The sequence below is a fragment of the Gobio gobio genome (assembly GCF_949357685.1).
Source record: "Gobio gobio genome assembly, chromosome: 18".
NCBI lineage: Eukaryota > Metazoa > Chordata > Actinopteri > Cypriniformes > Gobionidae > Gobio > Gobio gobio.
This window is the reverse complement of record NC_137111.1, coordinates 5,261,108-5,284,121: the sequence shown is the minus strand read 5'-3', so window position 1 is coordinate 5,284,121 and position 23,014 is coordinate 5,261,108. Positions and strand designations below refer to the sequence as shown.

The 23,014-nt window shown below is 40.4% G+C and overlaps 1 protein-coding gene across 1 annotated transcript in view; it reads right to left on the bottom strand.

The window, feature by feature from the left end:
* Nucleotides 1-23,014, bottom strand: part of hcrtr2 (hypocretin (orexin) receptor 2) — a gene marked incomplete at both ends in the record, with an annotated part of 84,220 nt that overhangs the window by 28,094 nt on the left and 33,112 nt on the right. Inside the window, 2 exons of the mRNA XM_079842204.1 lie at nucleotides 4,359-4,602; nucleotides 10,225-10,403. Coding sequence (XP_079698330.1) covers nucleotides 4,359-4,602; nucleotides 10,225-10,403 — 423 coding nt within the window. The remainder of the gene's footprint in view (nucleotides 1-4,358; nucleotides 4,603-10,224; nucleotides 10,404-23,014) is intronic.

The following is a 23,014-nucleotide window of genomic DNA, read 5'->3' as shown; positions in this document are numbered from 1 at the left end:
GAATGGAGATGAAGATAAACGGCTAAAAACAGCAAACAAATAAAATTGATGAATTTGTGAATTTATGTTGTGTTTTGGTATATTTTATGGTTGTATTGTCAGCAGAAGAAAACGTCTTTTGTGTCTCACGGCAAACAAACAAAACATTACAAAATGGTTAAACGATTAAAGAAATGTTATTGATTGTAATGTTTTAAAGTAAAGTCTTGTTTAAGATGTAATCCTCTGAAATGTGTTTGCAGCAGAAGTCAGGAACAGAGCCAAATGGTATAATTTCTAGTAGATGAGTAAAACTGCATTTCATAAATGCGACTGAAAACATGACAATTGAATACTATAGAGACCAAAAATTTGGTCCAATAATTTTCACCAATAGTAATACATACAAAGTACGTTTTACGTTTTAGTGCTGTCAATACGACTAAATTATAAGCTTCAGTGTGTATGAAAACGTAAGTAAATGTATGTGTGGTAGAACTACACTTAAAATTCACACGTAATCACATGAAATCACGTTCTGATGTTTTATTAACAATATTCGTGAGGAGCATGTTCAGATAATAAAACCTAATTAAACACGAGTGGAGCACATTAAGTTAATCAATTTAATCGACGTAAGAGGTGTACATATACTGCAGATTTACCGCCTTTTCGTTGAGTTTTTTAGCATCCCTCCACCACCCCATCTCCTAACTTTGCATTAATAAACTCTTATTAGACGTCAACACAATCCATAATACAATGCAGTCTAGTTCTAGACCAGGGGTGTCCAACCATGGTCGCTCCAACCTGAATCAAGCACACCTGAACCAGCTAATCATGGTGTTCAGGACTGCTTGATAATTACAGACAGGTGTGTTGGAGCAGGGTTGGAACTGAAATCTGCAGGACGGCAGCCCCCCAGGAGCAGGGTTGGACACTCCTGTTCTAGACCTATCTCTATCATGGGGGGATACTCTGGGCCAAATACGCATAATCTTTACTCTATTTAATTTGATGTAAGTGTGAACTCGTGAAGGAGATTAAGGTGTTAAGAGTTCAAATCCACCTTTTAACATTCTTCTCCCTTTTCCCATTGCATTTAAGTTCAGAAAGGCATTTATTTTAAATAAAATGTAAGTATTTAAAAAAAAAATACATTTACATTTATGCATTTAGCAGACGCTTTTATCCAAAGCGACTTACAACTTGGGGGTACAATAAGTGATTGGTAGTGAAGAGTCGAGTGAGCGCAACAAGTGCCTGAAATACTTAGTCCGTGTACATTTCTCAGTGTAGCACAGGCTAGAGTAGGGAGGGAAAGAGGAGGAGAAAGAGGAAAGGAAATAATTTTTTTTTTTTTTTTTTTTTTAAGAGGTTAAGTGCTCATGGAAGAGATTAGTTTTTAGTTGACTTTTGAATCTTGTCAACGAATCAGCATTTCGGATGGCGGTGGGCAGATCGTTCCACCAGATGGGAACGTTGAATGAAAATGTTCTGGAAAGGGATTTTCTGCTTCTCTGTGATGGTACTACAAGTACTTCTGGTGGGGGTGTGGATTTGTAGAATCGAGTCAAAGTATGCAGGAGCTGAGTGCGTGGTGGCTCTGTAGGCAAGTGTCAGCGACTTAAACTTGATGCGAGCAGCGAGTGGTAGCCAGTGCAGAGAGATGAAGAGAGGTGTGACGTGGGTCCTTTTGGGCTCGTTGAAGACCAGACGTGCCGCTGCATTCTGGATTATTCGAAGTGTTTGGATCGCACAAGAGGGGAGTCCAGCCAGAAGCGCATTGCAGTAGTCAAGCCTAGAAATTCTTAGCAATGTCTTAATTTGTCTTTTGAAGATTAACTAACGTCTATGGGTTTAGAACAACACAAGGGTGATGATGACACAATTTTCATTTTTGGGTGAATTATCCCTTTAACTCATTCATTCATTTATTCCCTTGATCATTAAAATAGATCTATTTAGTAGCCTAAATGCATACCTTGTTTGTTTTTGTTGTGTAACAACAATCCTGACATGGTCATGTGAAATTCTATTTGTTTGATACTGGAAAAGGGCGATTTAAGGTTATTTTCTTGTCCAACAAATTGTCTGCCACAAGGGAGATTACAGTTTGACCCAATACTCGTCTCATGGGCCCGCACCTCCTCATTCAGGCTGCTGTCATTGCTGGATAACTGCCTCATTGGGGGCCATTGTGAGAGCTCATCAGGGGGGACGGCCCACGTTTCTCATCAGGGGGCCGCATTCTGCCTTTGATGCCTTTTCATCTGTCATGGTGTCTTTTTGCTCAGCAAGGCAACGATCAATGCAGACAGATTTAATCTTTGTAAGGGAATATGCGGCGCAGCACTATAAATGTTTGAATCCACAGAGTCTGATTCATTTTGACTCTAGGAACATGCAGTTCAGTATGGTACGAAAACTGGGAGAAAAAGGGGGAAAATGTGCCTTTGGGCTTCTACTTTTGACAAGTTTCAGTTAGTAAAACTGAAAGGAGAAGATACTGAAAAATTACTGAAAACTGCATAACCAACTAGCGGTATGAGGCGTTCATTATTCAGAACAGTATGTTGAGCTGAAGTGACTAAATCTAACACATAAAAGAGGATGTGATGGTTTTGGATGTTGTGGAATGAGCCTGTAATAGATGGTGAAAGAGATCAACGGCTACTTCATCGTCACAACTTTGGCCCCGCCCACTGGAGTGTTAGTGAGATGACGAGGAGAGAAAAGCAATACAGGATCACTGGACTACAAATAACATTACCTTCCAAAGGATCCTAATGCTAGGAATGTGCTTATTTATTTTCAACAATGTGAATGTATTCGCTACGTTTCACTGTGGATTGTTTGTAACAATACAATTAAATACTATATTAACCCAATTTAACAAGACAAACTTCCAAACAGCTAATAGACTCCATTGAGGAGTTTAACATCCAATTAAATGGCAAAACATCCGTTCCAAAATTCTACCCCTCTGACATCACACCAAAATGGTAGCTTCCACAGGAAGTGATGTGGCTGCTGCTTTAAAAGACAGTTTGACCTAAACGAAGGGTTTGGTTGTACAGAGTGGGTTGGTGAACCGGGAAGTTTAACTGCAACAAGGTTTGTGAAAATATTGTGGGGAAAATAAAAGGTAATTATAACATGAGCTATTGTGTTCTGGCATTTTGTTATGTAGAAACATAATGAAAAACTTAAGAAAACTATGAAAATTTGAAAACTAGAACAAGACACAGCAGAAACAAATTTTAGACTGAACAAAAAAACTCCATTACACCTTCCTAAAGTGTACACAGATGTTAATATTGCCGGCAATGCATAGTACAAGTGAAATGGGTGAATGTTTGCAAGTCCAAATTTAGATAGTCAACAGGTTAACCTGTGACAATACCATTAAAGGGGTCTAATGTTATGATTTATTGTCATAAAAGGTCAATTATGAGATTATTCTGATTTTACAAATCAAATTAATGTTCATTTACAAAAAAACAGGTCTCCAATTGAACATTTTCTAGAGACTGATCACATCTAAATTTTTCAGTTGGCCAAATTGAATTTCTGTGAATCAAATTACATCAATTCACAGAGACTCAGTTTGGCCAACTGAAAAATTTAGATGTGATCAGTCACTAGAACATTTTCAATTGGAGACCTGAATTTTTTTTTACAGTGTACATTATCCAGTTCCATTTCGAGGGAACTCAACACTGCGTCAGAATATTAATGGGAACGCTTCCGCATAACCAGCCTCTGAAGCGTGTGTGAAATCATGGCAATTTTATTGGCCAACAGCAGTCACATGGCACCAAATGGTGCACCATTATGACTATAAAATGCTGTCTGCATTAGACGACTTCAGATTCTTTGCCTTCAGGAAGCTCTATATGTGAAATTGTTTGTCTTATTTATTGTATGACAGAATAAGAAATAAAAAAAGGTGGGATGGTTGGGATGGCGAGCAAACAATTCAGGAAGTGCACAGGAAGAGCACAGTCAGATCTTGAGGGCCTGCCATGGTTGTTCTGGAGAGGCATCTGTGTCTCAACTTGTCGGGCATTAAAGAGAGAGAGAGACAAAGCCTTTATTTTAGAAGCACTGACTGAGCCATTAAAATGTTAAGTATAAGCAACTGAGGGCATGTAAAAAAAAAAAAAAAACACGGTTAATTGAACACGGTTGTGGAAAGAACACAATTTTAGCCAAAAAACAACCATAAACTCTGTTCTTCGGGTTCCAGTTGATACTCGATTGAACCTTAATATCTCTCTGTGCTCCCACAGCAAAAAATAAATGACCTGTCTAAAGTAATATATAGCCCCAGTGTGTCTTTATAGGAGACGGTGAAGTAGCAAAAGTTCTCTTACCTGCCCACTGTTCATCACACACGGTGAACAGGCTGGTTTTGTTGGTGAGCTCTGGTAGGAGACTGCTGCATTCCATGACTATGGCTTGTGGAATCATGATCACGCAGGAAACCAGCCAGATCAGAACGATGCTCTTGCGGGCCCTTTTGGCAGTACTCTTGAACTTCAGTGGGTGGCAGATAGCGTACCAGCGATCCTGGGCAATGCAGCTCAGAGTCAGAACTGACACCGACACAGAGATCGTCTGGAAGGCAATAGACAGGAGATGGAGACCCACAAACCACAGTGAGAAATAAGAATTATGAGCAGACAAAGAACAGCTACACAGTATTTGTCCTTACAGTGTAATTATACATTTAAGTACTGAGTACTGTAATATTAACATGCAAAAAAGTCATTCCTGCTATGCTGTACACTCATTTTCTAGTTCATACGCCAAATTGCTATACTAGATAAAATATTAATCTCACAATTTAACAGTGGTATTGTATCAAAATACCATGAATAAGTGAACTTTTTTTTAAATAAATTAATTCAAAACTTGAATACTTCCCAGATTTGCAATGTACTTCTGAAAACATGAAAAACTAATCATTCGAAATATTGCAATAATTTTTTTCATTTGTTCCCTTTCTCTAATTGAAATGTTTCATGCTTTCTTTGAAATTTTAGTTGGTAATTAATGTATTTTTTGTTGTTGTCCTCAATAGCACTTTTCCATCCTTTTAGTCTCTTTTTTGCATTATTCAATACATTTTCTTGATGACATCATTTTTGGGAATCATGGGAACTAAACAGAACCAATATCTGCAAGTATTTGTAATGAGTTTTTTAGATGGTATCGTGGCCCTGGTTTGTCTAAAACAAGGGAACAAATTAATATAACGTGACCATGATTTAACTAAAAGGGGAGAACACATTAATAAATAGCGTGAACAATTTCTTAAATTGTGGCCACAATATCTGGGGCACCATAAAAAAGGTATGACCCAAAGAATGTTGTTTTTGCCTCAACATTTAGCCGTGAAATAATTAGTTAACGTAGAGAATTTAAAGTTAATATTTCAATAATTTAATGACTTTTGCATGTCCGCAGTAGTCTGATATTGGTTAGTGGTCGTCATGATAAGCAAGTAAATAGATAAAAATTTTAAACTTCACTAATATTACAGTTCTCATTCCTCATTCGGTCACTTCCGACGTCACATCAGAGACTGACGAATAGGAATCTAGCTAGCGAGAGCGAGAGCCAATCCACTTCGGGTGTAACTAAATGTGCCAATGCACAGTGGCATGCAATGATTGCACCAGCTGCTCATGCCACTCAGCGTGGGTATATATGAGCCACAGGTGCTTGCATCAAATCAGCTTTTTTCTTCGGAGTGGTGGATGGTTTGTCCTGGAATCACTATCTACATAAGAGTGTGTTAACATGGTAACGAGGCAAGTTTTTCGAGTGGACCTCTCCTTGTTTGGTGTTGGAGTGATGGCACTGTAGCGGGGCCGGTTTTCTCTCTTTTCTCTGCTTTCTTTCAACCCAGCACTCGCTCTGCTCTCTAGGTGCGCTGTCCTCTTGCCTATTTCCCGTTGTGGCCAACCGGAGAGGTTTACTTCGGTGAAATAGCTTGGGTGACCTGAGGAGGGGAGGGCTTCTCCTTCAGGGTACCAACCCCCTAGGGCCCCTCCCCCTACAGCGCATTGTAAGCTGTGCAGCTTCTGGATGGAATTGCTGGTCCTTCTCATTCGGGGCTCCAGCCGAGGATCAGATGTCAATCGCTGCATCGGAGAGAGGGTTGTTGTGCTCTGGGAATGAAGATTATGCTGAGCCCACTGTAATGGTGTGTGCTTTGCTGAATCATATTCAGAGTTAACAGCAATGCTTTCCTGGGATCCTTCCCGGATGTGCATGGAAAACTTGGCAGTATGGAACCACTTTGGTGCCAAAAATATGGAATGCCATAGGGGCCAAAACTGCAAAACGTTTTTCCTCTCTCGCTACCCTCAACGGTGGGGTGGCTGTGGTACAGAAACGCCCCCCCGGCTTGCCTTGCTGAGATGCGAGTCATCTTCAAAATATGCTTTCTCGATGCTCCCATCTCACAAGGTGGCCTTTTCGGCAACACTGTCGAGAACTGGGCCCAGAAGTTCTTCACAGTCTGTAGCAGGCTAGCAGGCAATCAAGGGCTTCCCCCGACATACCATCATACCAGTTCCTCGTGGGCTGCCCCTCAGTCTGCTCGTCGCAAAAGGCATTGCCCACTGCGAAAAAAAACAACAACTTTAGCACAGCTTTACTATGCCCGTCGCAGGAAGATGACGCCACCCGGTCAGTGAAACATCACCTCTGAGACGGGCGACCTGGAGATGGGTGGGGCTGCTCTTCCCTGGAGGAGGGCCGGACAGAGAGTCAAAATTCTGTTCTGCCGCTGGTCTCACAACCAGTGGTTCCCAAAAAAAAAAGCTGTTCCATTCTGGGTCCCAAGGGGGTTCGGAGAGCTGTCGACGGTCCAATGCCAGACCACGCTCATCCTCCTCCTTCGCCAGAGGACAGCAGTGGACAGTTCGAGGACACTACCAAGCCTTCTCCCTTCTCACCCTCTGCCCACCTGTGGAACCAGGTAAGTGTTGCACAGCACACTCAGACCCCGCCTCGCTGCCCCACTGTGGGTATGCCGGTGGTCCCTTTGGTCCCTTCTTGTACAGTCTCTGCAAGCCTAGTTAGCGCTCTTCAATCTGTCTCGCGGGCTCATTTGGACCATCAGGCTCGGCTCCCCCCAGGTTCATGGGTGTCTGCTTCACTTCGGTGAAATCTGTTGATGCCCATGTCTTGCGAGTGGAGATTGCAGTCCAACTGGCAAAGGACACAATAGAGCTGGTCCCTCCAGCCGATATGAAGACGTGGTGTTACAGCCCATACTTCATTGTACCCAAGAAAAAACGGTGGGTTATGGCCAATCTTGGACCTGTGGGTTTTGATTCTGAGCCTTCACAAGCTACCGTTCAAGATGTTCACGCAACTTATATTCTCCAGAAGCAAATTCTGTAGAGTCCTCAATCACCCTCGGTTAGCCGCTGAAACCTTGAGAACTGGTACTGGGCTGGGTATATATGAGTGACCCTGTGGGGATCCCATATGTTTTCCATGGTCAGTCCTACGGAAGCCCATGTCTTTTCCCTGGGAGAGCCCCCCCTTCAGTAGGACTGGAGCCCCCCCTTTCCTAGTCGGCTATGGCTCAGCAGTTATACCCCACATAACTTCTTCGGGGTACGATGTGGGTTCCGCTGCGTTCCTTCCTACTAGAAGGCACGCTTTCCCAATTTTATCCAATAAGTCAATGAGCGGGTCATGCGTAATAGCAGTGATCAGACGTGGCGTCGGAATTGACCGACTGAATGGGAACCCCTCGGTTACGTATGTAACCCTCGTTCCCTAAAGGAACGTCCCACTGCCATGTCCTCTGTGCCCCGCTGGGGTGTCAGTTCACCTACTCGGCTCCTAAGCAAAAAACTGATTTGATGCACCTGTGCCTCATTTATACCTGTGCTGCGTGGCATGAGCAGCTGGTGCAATAATTGCATGCCAATGTGCATAGGCTCTTTTATTCACACTAAGTAGATTAGCTCTCGCTAGCGAGATTCATATTCGTCGGTCTCCGGCGTGGTGTCTCTGTTCCCTCCTTCAGGGAGTGAGGGTTACATATGTAACCGAGATGTTCCTACTAATATTAGTAAGTGTTTTTTTAGCTTGACTTTAAAGTGGACTCAAATCTCTTTTTAGTTGAGAGGAAGTTTTAGGAACCCAATCAAAGTAAATATCATTAATAATAATAATAATAATAACTATTATTGTTATTATTATTAATCTAATTATAAACATGAAGACATCATTTTTGTTTTTACATTTGGAATATACAATAAAAAAATGAATATTTGATAATTATGAAAATTGTATTTACACTACACCGAAAATGTATGTCTTAAATTCTTCACTTTCAAAGTCCAATCCCTCGAGTTTTAAACGTTTCAAATCCTCAAGCTTTTATTTTGGCAAAATACTCCTGAAATGCTGTAAACTTCTTTCCACAAAAATGTTGGAAATTATGCAAATGTACTCTAATAAATAAAGTAAACCTAGCACATGTTGCTGCAACGTGAGGTGAGCTCAGAGAACCAGGGAGAACAGGATCTAATTGCAAGGTGTACTTTTAATGACAACATAATAATTAAACAAAGGATCATGCAAACTTGAGAAACCAAGGAACCCGGGGGAAAACCGGAACTGAGAACATCCACACGCAACACCCAGGTAATCACAACAGAATTATTGGCACCCTTGCCAAATATGAACAAAGACCCATTTGTTTTGAATAAAAGACCAATATTCTTTGGATCTTTTATTTAAAAAGCATTCATTGAACTAAAAGAATTTAAAATATGGGGGAAATCTTTTTGTGAAATAAAAGTTTTTTTCTCCAATACATGTTGACCACAACGCAAACTAAGAGTCCATGTACAAAACACAGGAAACAAAACAGGGAACATGTTACAGAGCTCCCCCTTAAAGCAGCGGGTACCAGACACTCCAGACAACAACAAAAAGAGAAAAACAAGAGTCTAGGAGGGTAGTGGAGCGGAGACAGATCAGGGGGAGAGATGGAGGGCCAGGCCCGTGAGGTAGAAGATGGCCTCAATTATTCATTTTAATATTTTACAACCTGGGAAACCTTGATCTAAAGCGTGTTAGATCAGCGATAATCATGGCAGTATCCGGAAAATGGCCAGAAACATTTTAAAGCAGCGACCACCACCAATGAGCAGGACAAAATCAATGCATGCATGTATTGCGCTGAAGCGTTCCATTGGATTGGTTTAATACTCTCTGATATACATTTTCAGTTCATATAAATGTGGATTGTATAGAAAAATGTCATTTCTAAAACAACAGTACCCTATTTAAAAACAATAGGGCATCAGATGACATGATTATTGCTCAATTTCTGATGCGTGTCTTTGCAAATTGGTCAATTTCCGACAGATATGCTTCTCAAGTGCTCCACACTGAATATGCCTGAATGCATCTTGCATCGCAAGACTTTAGTCCTGCTCAAGTGGAACTATATTTGATGTTCTGGCTTCACTCTAAACATCAGCTCGAAGAAGTTTGAGCTTAAGTGTCTGGGATGCTTTTGAAAGATGCAAACATCCTACACTAACTGTCATCAATCAAACGTGACTCTCTTTGAGGGTCAAAAGCCATGAATGTGATTGGAAACAACTGATTTTATTCAGGCATATGTTGACACTTGAAGCAGCTGCAACCATGGCTCACAGCTGCTTCTTCAGTCTTGATAACTTCAAAACTCTCATTAATATTCAGTCATTCAACTAGCGAAGATAACCATGCTTATCAGGGATAGAGAGCAAACAACAGTACTTGTAGCTTTAAAACTGTGAAGCTGAAACATTATAGTCGATCCATTAGGTCCTTCCAAGACAGAAGGTTGAGTAACTGTGTTCCTTAAAAATGACCAGAAGAGCATGTTGTCATCCCCTGGAACTCCATCAAATCTACATTTACGGCAGTGCATCTTAATCTAAAAAAAAAAAAAATATCTTTCAAAGAGCTTAAGCTGTTTACGTGATTTATTGATGCAATAGCAATACCTTAAAAAGCACGAACAGCCTCTAGCACTAGAATCTGTGGTAGATCTACTGACGTGTCAGAAGTTGTAGATGTGCAAGATCAAACGTGTCATAATTCACAAATGTTTCAAAGCTTATTTGTGATGCATAGGGCATCCTATGAAAAGAAACCAGAAAAATATAGTGCCAAATGAGTTAATAAACCTCCATATGTTATCCTTACCTGTAAGTAAGGTAGTATCTTGCACAGGGTCTGTCCCAAGAACCAGGTTTCTGTGATGTCCACCACAAGACTCGCAGGAAGACATGTGATTGTGACCAGGATGTCAGCGAAGGACAGGTTCACGATAAAGTAGTTGGTCACTGTGCGCATGTGGTGGTTTTTCCAAACTGCAAAACAAACTGAAAAGAAAGATTCAATGAGTAAAACAGCGTTTTCAAGAAACTGTGGCTGGAAAAATTGTTGCATTAAATGCAAAATCCCAGCCAGCGAGCACTGTGTCGATTACTTACCAATTTTAGTCGATTACTTTTAGTAACATAATCCATTACTTCACGAATTGAAAGTAATATAATAGGACCACTTTTTGTTTACTTTTGACCTAACTCGTTTATCACATTGATTTGAATAGGATAATCTTGTTAGCCTGGCACCGCCCTCCTACGTTCGTCCGCTCAATTTTCATTTTCCTTCAGTTCTCCGTCTGGGATTGCGGTATATTCACTGGTTTTCTCTGGTCAAATTTTAACCGGTCCAATCAGCGAACAGAGGGAGTGGCTGAGAACGATGACGTTGATGTTGTGCGCTAGTTTGAGATGATATACGTCACGGCCAAACGTTAGCGATTGGTTACCGCTGATCCAGAGCGGCTCTGGGCAGATCCAATAGTTTTAAACTTCAACAGAGTTCCCGCCTTCAAGGAAGTTAACGCTTGTCAATGGAGAGTGGCCAGACTCTCTGTACAAATGAAATGTAAGAGAGTCTGGTAGGACCAGGCTATAATCTTGATATAAAAATACAAAGAGTGATATAAAAATACAAATACAACAACTAATGGTGCGTTCACACCGGAAGCGAATGATGTGATTAGTGCGAGTGATTTACATGTTAAGTCAATGCAAAGATGCGAATAGACATTCTGCGGTGCGATTTGCGCGAATGACGCGATTAGCATGAATGACACGGCTTTTATGGGTTTTTACACGACAAATTTAAAAAAATTCAAACTGTTTTGGTGCTGTTTAAAGGGGTGTGACAGATCACAGTAGGCTCAGCTCAAAAGAAGCGGTAGCGCGGAGCACACATGAACGGATCATCTCCTCCGCTTTAATACCAGTTACAGCGCCAAATGAACATGAATGAACGTCAAGGTATGTTAAAAGATTAGTACAACGCACTGAAATCTTTATCATGTCACATGTAATCGCTCAATGTTTCAACTGCCGAAAGACGTCAATAAAATAGCTTGTGAACAATATGTCAAGTAATGTCACATTTACCTCAGGAAAACCATCCAGTATCCATAAACTCGTTAGTCAGCTAGAAAAATTAACTCTAGAGATGAGCATTTTGATAAATATATGTTATAATTTTTAATATCAATATTCAATATTAATGCATGTTTGAATAAATCCATCAAGTTTTTATGATTGCCACCATTTAAATGTTTATATTTCAAAAAACTAATTAGAGTAGAAATATGATTATGTAATTGTAAAGTTAACTTTACTATTATAAAAGCATTATTGAGTGTAATTTGTTTGAATTTAAATCACTTAGTTAACCTTTAATATCAGTAATGCTCAACTGACTAGCATGTATAGTTTACAGCTTTAGTTAAGAAATGTTTTCCTCAAGAAAATTTGCAATGTACTGTATCTGATATATCCACAATAATCGATATTGAATCTAATTGAAATCGAATCGAAAGATAGTGAATGGAAATCGAATCATGAAATTTGTGTCAATACCGAACCCTATCATTTACATTACATTTTGCTAACTTTCATATTAGTATTTTAAGAACCTTAAAAGCCTCTTCTCTTAACACCCAATCCAATGTAATATGCAAAACACCCTGCTAGAAGACAAAGAACTGTAAAGTTTCCCCCCAAAGGAGCAACTCCTTATTGGCTCACTTGTCTCCCAAGGGTGAGACATCGTCATGCTTTAAAAGTTCACTGATCAGACCCTTCTTTCCCTTTTCTGATTCTGGGAAATTGAAGATGAGTTAGATGTCTTCTAAGGACCCTTAAGTTTGTGCCATGCTGTGGACTTGTCTTTCCATCCATCAAAGATCCTCTGACTCAAACTGATTCTCTCTCATCAAGGCAACTTCACCAAAGATCAACTGAAGCCTCAACAAATTACATCAGAACACTTCTATTCAAATGGGCAAGACATGCAAGTATCAAAGCATTAAAGACAAGCATCATCTCAGTTAAATGTAGGCCGAGTGATTAGGACTCCCCGATACAGCCTGGAAGGGAAGAGGACATGGAGGATGGTAAAGATAGTTGAATGAATGAGAGAGGGAGGGAAAAGGAGGGTTCGAGAGAACGAGACAAGCAGTACGGTAAGGGGTGGACCGATATAAGAAGGTTTTGAGAAGTCAGGTGATTGGTTGAGGTGTGGCCCCGCTCCCGAACCTCAGTTAACTAGTTAACTCCATTGAATTGACAAGTGTAAACCTTAGTAAATCAGCTTGCATGATTCATTTAAATACTCTCCTCCCATACATTTTTAGTCTGAAAGGGAAACTCCTACAAATGCGTTTGCAATAAGGTCAACCGCAACACATTTTTCACTGTGTGTCTATAGTAAATCCTGATTAGTAGTTTTTTTTAACGGCAAAAGAGGGTTTGCACAAAGTTCAAAGCAAAGGGAGATATTTTCTTTTACAGAAATCGCTTTTTAAAGACTACAATAAACGGCTGGTAGGGACTACAACAAGCTTATTCGCTAAATTTTACCTAAACCCCGCCCCCGGAAAAAAACACAACAAAGGGGGTGAGGCCATGTTGGGCTGCGTTAGAGAAAAGGACATGTTGTACATTGATGTAGTACATTTGTGAGTCTGCTCAAGCGGTCGCATCCGTCTTTTCACATTTATTGCGATACAGTACGTAACACAAATCTTACATCATCTTACAACAGTTCACACACCAGCGGTTTATAGATTATCATGACAGAATATGCTAATCAATGACTTGATGATAGTTAACTCATAAATTCATTAACCATCCATTCAGAAACGTCCTGTCTCATTCTACATGTTGTCTCTTCTTCTTGAGTCTCTCCGTCATTGTCCGACATAAAAGGCTGAACAGTTTCTGAGGTAATTGGAGCTGCTAACATGACTTCACATACACTTTCTGGGCACATCAGAGACGTATTATACATCATGTAAAAAGAGGCATAAAAGGACCCTTTTAACTGACTAAAGTACAAAGAAAAGATCTTCAATCACTGACCAACTTAACTGTATTTTGTAAATATAAACAAATTTAGATTTGGATTACTGCAACATACTCCAAAAAAGTTGGGACAGAGGCATGTTTACCACTGAGTCACATCACTTTTCCTTTTAATTGCACTTTTTAATCATTTGGCAATTAATTGTTGCAGTTTTGCATGTTGAATTTTTGCCCGATCTCGCCTGATATAAGACAGCTACTCAAAGGTCCATGGTCATCATTGTCTGATTCTCCATTTAATGATGGGCCATACATTTTCAGTAGGAGACAGATCTGGACTGCAAGCAGTCAAGCACATCCCTTCTACTGTGTAGACTTGATGGCAGTTGAAATCCCAATATATGCCTCCATGTCAGTGGTACCTTCACACACATGCAAGTCACCCATGCCATTAGCATTGGCAGATGTTTTCCACAGCATATATTTCCACCGTCTTTTGGACCATCTGAGATGAGCTCGGGCCAAGAGAACTTGGGGCATCTCTGCATAAAACCGATGCACAGCTTTCTCCTTGCGTAACAGAGATTCAAATTGCATTTATTGATGCAATGGCAGATTGTGTTAAGTGACAACAGTTTTCCAAAGTTCTCCAGAGCCCATGTGGCTATATTTAACACAGCATCGTGATGATTTCTCATGCAATGCCATCTGAGGGCTCGAAGGTCATGCACATTGAGAAATATAGTTTTTGAATTGTTAGACAATTGTCATGAAATTTGGCACGAATTGGCGAGCCATGACTCATCTTTGCTGGCAAAGATTGAGATGCTCCTTTTATACCCAATCACAATTCCCTTACCTGTTACCAGTTCACCTGCTAATTGTGGACCGTTTCAAAACAGTTTAACTTGGATATTCTGTAATCTATACACTTTTATTTTGCCTCTTTCCTGACTTTTTTTGAGTGTGCCGCAGCCACAAAATCTAAAGGGGATTATTAACAAAATACAATTAATTTGGCCCGCGAAATGAATTTCAAACAATGCTAAAACTTCTTGCTTTCCTGTATCATGCTTCAGCTCTCTTTCCATTGCAAAACTGTACGCATGTAACAGGTAAATTAATTGGACACTAATTCTGCTACCATAAGTAAATTTTATTAATTTATCCAAATATTTATAATTCATGGGAACGAGTTATAATAAATTATTCATATTTCCTTGAGCTAATTTGCTCCAAAGGATATTCCGTTCTTTAAAAACAACATGAAGTGATTACATATTACATCAGGGTTTCCCAGACTGGGGTTTGTGAAGGAACTGCAGGGGGTTCATGAGATTAATAAAAACACAAGTCAAGTATTTAGTAAGTATTTTTATCAAAATAAAACACTTACTAAAAAATGACCTGCATGTCATGTTACAATTAACCAATATCAGGTCTGTTGTATAGGACTAGATGTTGATATCCCTCAATGAATGCGTACTTGAGGCACAGATGAGACTCAGTGAGATGGTCAAATGAGTGATGGCACCCTTCGGGTTATCAACTGGGCGCCCTCCTTCTTCGGTGTTTCGCTGATGGGCCCATGACACCTCCAGAGGGTTCAGAAGTGAATCCCAGTGTCCCAGGTTCACTCCCTAGGTGCCATCAACTCACTTGAAGGCCAAGATGGAGTCCTTCCTTTTCATCCACAGCCACTGGCAACCCTTTTCAGCAGCCCTGGAGAGGTCTTTAACTGCCTGCTGATGGGCCTTCCAGCGCACTCCCATCTCACTGAGTAGCCTGGATGTTTAGGTGGCTATGAACCCTCTGCTGCCTACTTCCACTGGGCGAACGTTCGCTTTCCAGCCTTGTTGTTGCGCATCGGCTGCAGGTTCTGCGTACCTCAGTCTTTTCCGTTCGCAAGCCTCCTCCACTGCACCCTCCCAGGGCACAGTGAGCTCGATGATGTAGACAAGCTTGAGTGAGGCTGACCACAGAACAAGGTCTGGTCGCTGATTAGTAACTGCGATCTCAGCTGGGAAGCAGAGTTTCTTTTCCAAGTCTGCCAGCAGCTTCCAGTCCCGTGTTCTGCCCAACCGCCCAGTGTTTGGTCTTGAGGTGGTGAGGCTGGCTTGACCCTCGCCCTCCCGGACAAATGTTGTCGGCTGCCACCGAGATGACGGTAGAGGAAGGGCTTTCCAGCACTGCTGCAAGACACTTTAGCACCTGGTTGTGCCGCAAGGTATAACGGCCTTGGGTGAGGCTGGTCTTGCATCCCACTAAGATGTGCTTCAGTGTTACTGGACTTGGACATAGAGGGCACGTGGGGTCTTTGGCATACCACAGAGAACTATGAACTTAATTTGAATCATTTATTATTGTTGTTGTTATTATTGACTTACTTTTATTATTGACCTAACTTATTAAAGGGTTTGTTCACCCAAAAATGAAAATTCTGTCATTAATTACTTACCTTCATGTCGTTCGACACCCGTAAGACCTCCGTTCATCTGCGGAACACAAATTAAGATATTTTAGTTGAAATCCGATGGCTCAGAAAGGCCTCCATTGGCACAATGTACTTTACACTCTCAAGACCCATAAAAGGCACTAAAGACGTCGTTACAAAGTCCATCTCACTACAGTGGTTCTACAATAACTTTATGAAGCGACGAGAATAGTTTTTGTGCTCAAAAAAACCCTAAATAACGACTTATATAGTGATGACCGATTTCAAAACACGCCATCATGAAGCTTCGAATCGTTATGAATCAGCGAGTTGAATCATGATTCGGATCGCGTGTCAAACTGCCAAACTGCTGAAATCACGTGACTTTGGCAATCCAAACTGCTGAAATCATGTGACTTAGGCGATCCAAACCACTGAATCGACTCACTGATTCATAACGCTTCGAAGCTTCATGATGCAGTGTTTTGAAATCGGTCATCACTATATAAGTCGTTATTTTGTTTGTTTTTTTGCGCACAAAAACTATTCTCGTCGCTTCATAAAGTTATTGTAGAACCACTGTAGTGAGATGGACTTTAGTGTCTTTTAAGGGTCTTGAGAGTGTACAGTGCATTGTGCCAATGGAGGCCTTTCTGAGCCATCGGATTTCAACTAAAATATATCTTCATTTGTGATCCAAAGATGAACGGAGGTCTTAATTAATGACAGAATTTTCATTTTTGGGTGAACTAACCCTATAACTTCAAATCTCTGGGAACCTCAATGAGGTTCAGCTGATAAAAAAGTTAAAGAATCCCTGCATTGCTTGTAAACATGAAATGGCGTGAATTTGTACATGAAAGACAAAAGCCTTCCAGAAACAGTAATACATGATTACATGCAAAACCTTACTGGGTACAATACTACAATTACTATAAATGTATTTACCAATACATGGTTAAATTAGTAGGGGGAATCAATGAATTATGAATAATTTCCTGCCATTGTGAGAATAACATGTAATCATGAAATCAATAAAAACGTAACTGTAGTTTGATTACGAGTGTTGTAATGTAATGTAATTACTAGTACTTAATTTTTGCAATCATATTATGTAATCCAGATTGCATCTCAGTTCTCAAAACTTCCCTAATATTCTGGCAAGGTTCTCTCAAATTTGTGAATAAATATTCTTCCAATAAAGTTGAATGTTTGTAAAACACACATTCTTTTGAAGGCTTGACTGTGTTTGTGGGGTGCACTGTAACATGTGTTCATGCTTCGTTTAAAAAAAAATTGCCTTATTTTTCATATATTTGACCTTTATTCTACACTGCTCTGTCCCTCCTTGTAAAACGGTCTGATGCTTTCCGGGTTGTATGAAGCCAGTCCCTCAAAAATACGCAGTGGGCTCAGATTGGTTAGCTGGCCCAGTGTGTTCTGATTCGCTAACCGCAGTGCACGTCGGAAACGTCACGCCCCTTACCGGAGGCTGTGCTTTGGTCAGAATTAGAAACAACGGCGTCAATAAAACCATATGAGCCCGAATCAGACCCAGAACATTTGAGTGAAGATGATCGAGCAGAACCTGCTCAGTCCTCGAGAGTAAAGACTGCGGATCTATAATGATCGCTACTGAATGGCACTTTAACTTTTGTATTTTTAGAACGATTATAGCCAAATATCTGTCGCAAGAACTAACCCAAAACGAACACTAAGCACTGGCTATAACTAGTAAGTTAGCCAAATCACACACAGAACCATGTTTAGCATGCCTGTAGATAAACAATACATAAAAGCTCTAATCAAAGAATCATTTACACTAATGCCAGGTTCGCTGTTGAGATTTTAACGTTAGTGTTTGTAACGTTAGGTATTCGTCGGATAACGTTAAGTATGAATGAGCATTTAACAGACTGGTTTGCAGAACAGCGTTGTCATCTGTTTACTTCCTTGCTACAACCTATTACAGGAAAACACATCGATGAAATATAAATCAGACTTACAGGTTGTGGCCCGTAAACAGCTTCTGTTTGTAAATCCAGCTTTCAGGACAAGCCGTGGTGCATATCCTGTATTGAACTCGCGAAGTTTGTGGAAGTTTGTGTTGTCCTCCGTGAAATGTGCAGCGCGCGCTTCGTGCATCCACGCACCGGCAGTGTTTTTTTCACGCAGCTGACGTTGTGCAAATCTGGCATTGAAATCGCGAAGACGGTGGATGTTTTCCTCTGTTAGATGTGCTGCAGGGAGCCCTGCGCGCGCCTGATTCCCCGCTGACTCAAACACACGTGCATATAACATGCTGTATGTTAAACGCTCTGCAACGCACCCCCGTCCCAAGGAAGGCTGAACAGAGCAAGTACCCCAGACCTGCAATCCGGATGAAAATAACAGCGTTTCCTTGGCATCGCGGCAACAACACTCCAGCCTGACTATACCACAACAGCGCCGCGATACAAAATGGCCTCACCCCCCCTTATTTAATATTATCGGAGGAGGGGTTTATGTAAATATTGAGCCTGTTGATGTCACCAACCCTGGAGGAATGTGTGTAGTCGCCTACTGGCCGTTTGCTGTAGTTCTTAGAAACTGATTTCTTTAAAAGCAAATATCTCCCTTTGCTTTAAACTTTGAATGTTGTAACTTTGCAGATGTTGTTTATGCTCAAGCAGCAACATTACACGTTAGCTAAAGTTAGAATAGTGAAATCGTGGTTTACCACCCCTTTAAGTTTTTTTTCCCCTATTTTAGAATTTATGCTCATCTTGGCATTTCCACCCAGTGTTTTTATTTCTTGTGTGATATTATAAAATTTGCATAAAAGGTGGATGGAACATGGTTAATGTCAATGATGCAAACTTCATCGAATACAATACAAATTCAAAGCAAATGTGAAGCAGCTCTAAAAAGTAATATAGTGTCATCATTCAGCTCAATTCATTTCAGTATTGATTTAGTTCAGTTCAATAACAGTATCGATGTTTGAAACAAATCTGATTCAGCTATAAAGCAGCTCTACAGAAGACAAAAGTGTCAATATTCATCTCAGTTCAGTTCAATTTCTGTTCTCGTCCAATAGTGTCAGTGCAGTCAAATCGATAATATTGAATATTAAGTGTCATTTAAACTAAGCAACTAAGAAAGCCAAAGGCAACAGTGACAAGGAAATCAAATTCCAGGAGACAGAAATGGGGATTAAAACCTCTGGAGAAACCAAGCTCAGTCGGGAGGCCAGTTCTCCTCTTTCCAAATGTTAGAAGTAGCCTTAAATCATTTTGAAGAAATGTCGCCACAGGTGTGTTTTAATTATCGCTTTGCTACAAAAAGGTGAAAGGGTTCAATTACTTTGTGAATAATTTCTTGACTTGATCAATTTGATGTCCACAAACTGTATTTGTATTTTAGGGGAAACTGGAGCATCCTGAGGAAGTCCACACCAATACAAGGAGAACATGCAAACGCTACACTGAAAGACTTCATCTCCTTGACTGGAGACCTTGTTCCTGTGGCGATAGTGCATGCAACACAACATACTTCTAAAGACTAATATACTAAAATGTACATGGAGGTGATTTCTCTGTATTTTAAGAACTGAAAAGTATGACCCGTGTGAAATGTGTGGTCAACTCCACAAAACACCAGAGCCCAGCCAGTCAACAACCACACCCATCGCGGACCAACTGCCCGAGTCCACCGCAGACCCTGAACCAGAGAAACTGCTGAATGTCCTCTTTGTCCCGGAGTCCATGCTCAATACAGAGTCTGACCAGGTGCGAGAGCTGGCAACACTGTTTGATCTAGTGGGGTTTTGCATGGAGTACAAGGCCATGGAGGGGAGCCCACCACTGAGGGTGAGCTGTGCCGGGTTTCGATACAATTGGTTAAGGAAATGGAAGAGGTTATTTCGGGAGACCAGTGCCCAACACCAAGTCTCCTTCTTCGCTCATGGTCCCACCAAACCTCCCTCTCCAATCTCCCATCTCCTCTGCCTAAGCCAGCCAGTTCCTCTTTGCTGCCTCCACTTGCTCCCTTCAGGCCCCACCCTCTGGTGGCTTCACTCTGCTGCTCGAATCCACCTCTGGCCTTCTGGAGCCGGATTCACGAAAATCTTCTTAAGAAAGAAGTTAAAAAAATTCTTAAGATAAATGCTAAGAAGTTCGTAAGAATGTTCCTAAGTGCAATTCTTGAAAAATTCTTAAGAAGTTTTCAAATATTTTCTTAAGAACATCTTAATTTTTTACTTAAAAAGAAAATAAAAGGTGTTATATGGTATTATTTTATTGAAAGGTATTACTGAAGACTCGCTGAATGAAAAACACCTCAAAGCTCGTCTTTTACGCTTCCCTGCAGATTACCGTAGATATCATAATAAGCGTGCAGACTTTCGTCGTGACTGGCTTGACGGGAGTAAATCACTCAATGTCGTGTTTTTAATGTGCAGTGTCTGTAAAATCTTTATTTTATAAGAGCCTAGCCGTTTATAAAGAACGCTGCTCGGGTACCAAAGATCGGCCGTTAGATCTACACAAGACAAATCATATCTCAGAGACATCAGAGCCAGCGGCAGAAGGACTGGCAGAGGAAAGGCTGCTCTCGGCGGGTTAACAAGCGCTGAACACCCGCTGATCGCCTGGATCTCACAACTCTGAAAACGGCAGATAAAATTGTAAAATAGGCGCTCTCTTTATAAATACACCACAGATTTAATCTTTAAATACGTACATTCTCGCCTGAAAAGTCTTAAAACTACAATTTGTGACACATTAACAGTAGAATTGATATTTAAGATAGGTTGGAGGTTATCCTAACTTTTAAGAAGTTATTTACGATGATTTTAAAGAACATTATTTTCGTGAATATGAATACTTCTTAAATTTTATCTTAAGAACAATCATAAGAAAAAAGATAAGAACATTCTTAAGAAAGGTTTTAGGGAATACAAAATATTCTTATATTTTTTCTTAAGTTGGAAAATAAGAAGAAATTGGCAGTTAAGAATAATTTCATTCTTAAGAATGTTTTGTGAATCCGGCCCCAGGTCTGCAACTCCGTCTTGGCCTACGGTGTCGCCTGGTCTCTTTAGCCCTATTCGCACGGGATTAGTATTATCTGGGGACCTTGTGTGATTTAGAAATTATCCACCCACATCTGAATTTTGCGTGGCGCATTCGCACGGGATAAGCAAGCCTGTGATTTTACTCTAATTTACTGACTTATCTCCCAGATATGATGCCAAGACTTGTAAATGTTTTTTCGTGATAGATATAGCTGTATGAAATTATAAACAGTCGTATCGATATCATTTTGATTGTTTTATAGTAATAAAAATAATTTAGTTCAGTTAGAGAACAGACGCTACAATTAAAAACTGAACTGAGCAATAATAACAATATACGGCGGAAGATTCAGTTTCAAACCTAAATGTAAAAGCGCCCATTTAAGCGAGTTTGTCATTGTACTGTTCTGTTTTTGTGTTTTTCATTGAGAATAATATTAAACACACCATTCAAGCAATTTACTCCCAAATTGGGAGTATAATCCGCGCGGCCGCACGGAATTCATAACGGTGCGCATTTTATGCAGCCTAGCTCCATTCTTCGTAAAAGATAAAGATAAAAATGCGCACCGGAAACAAAAACCTTCCAAAAATGATATACGATCCGCCTAATCCCGGCCAAATCACAGAGATGGCGATTCGCACGGGACTAATATTATCACAGGACCTCAGTGTTTGGCGAAATATGGTAGGTAATTTGCGGGGGAGTTTTTACTTTACATATTACAGACATGGCCGATTCGCACGGGATTAAGATCACAGAAATTCTCTGCAATTATTACAAATCACCAGAGGTCCCCAGATAATACTAATCCCGTGCGAATAGGGCTTTTGTCTCCTCACCTCCACCTGGGTCTCCACCTCTCCCAGCTCCAATGATGTTGGTCAGGCTCCAGACTCCACCTAGGCTCCTCTCTCCATCGGTTTTCATCATGGGCCATCGTCCTGTTGGCTAGTCTTTGTGTCTTTCTCTGACTCCTCCCTCTGTCATCTCCACCATAGTGTCTTCTCTACTGGTTCCTCTCTGTCTCCAGCTCCACGCCCACAAACAAAGCCTCCACCGTTAGAATTATGCTACGCATGACAACGCACCTTCCGGGAGGGGGGGGGGGTGATTTGACAGGATTATATTCTGTTTAGTTTTTGTAACTAATATTTGCTCTTGTGATCTCCAGTGTGTTTTGTTTAGTTTAGTAAAGACTTTATATTCTTGGAATACTCCTTGTATCTTCAACATTGTGCGTGCTAGAAGGCACACGTCACACAAAGAGAAGCGATCTACCTTCAGTTTTCCACCAAAATAAAGGCTTGATGCTTTAACGTTTGAAAGCAAAGAAATTAAGACAATTTTACAGTAGAATAATATGTTTTATTGCAACACTAAGACATATCTTTGTATATATAAATATATACTTGCCAGGGGGTTCATGTTTTCTGCCTGAATGTGATTTGATTGAAAATGCTCATCCCCATATCCTCAAAGACTACCTCTGCTATCTTGATTTGTATTGTATTCTCAACCTGATGAGGAGTAATTGCTACGGCACATATTCACATTTCTTGTGAATGGGTTTGTTTAGAAAGCATTTGTGCAGTAAATACATGTAAATATAGGCCTGAGTGGCTCATGAATAAGACAAGAAAGAGCTGTGGATTACCAACTGCCTTGACACAGAGTCACAGATAATAAGCCATGTGACATCAGTTGATTAATGTTGATTTTGTTTAGCATATTTAGTGTGGAACACAATTAAATCAATAATTCAGAGGTCACTGTAAAAAAATAGCTACATTTCTGCTTTGTGTCATGCAGTACATAAAAGGGATGCAATAAATAGTGCTGGAACATTGGACAGAACAGACGTTTATGTATTACATAATTTTTTTTTGATTAAGCTGTTTAACATGTTCATATTTATTATTACATGTTGTTACATGTTTTGATGCAGACTCCTGCTTCACTCATTTTGTCACGTTTATACTAGCTATTAATCAATATTTGTCAACACCAGATTTCAGATACAAATATAATGCGTACTGAATCAGAAATATAAAAAAAAACAGCATTCAGCTATGATTAAAGGGATAGTTCACCCAAAAATAAAA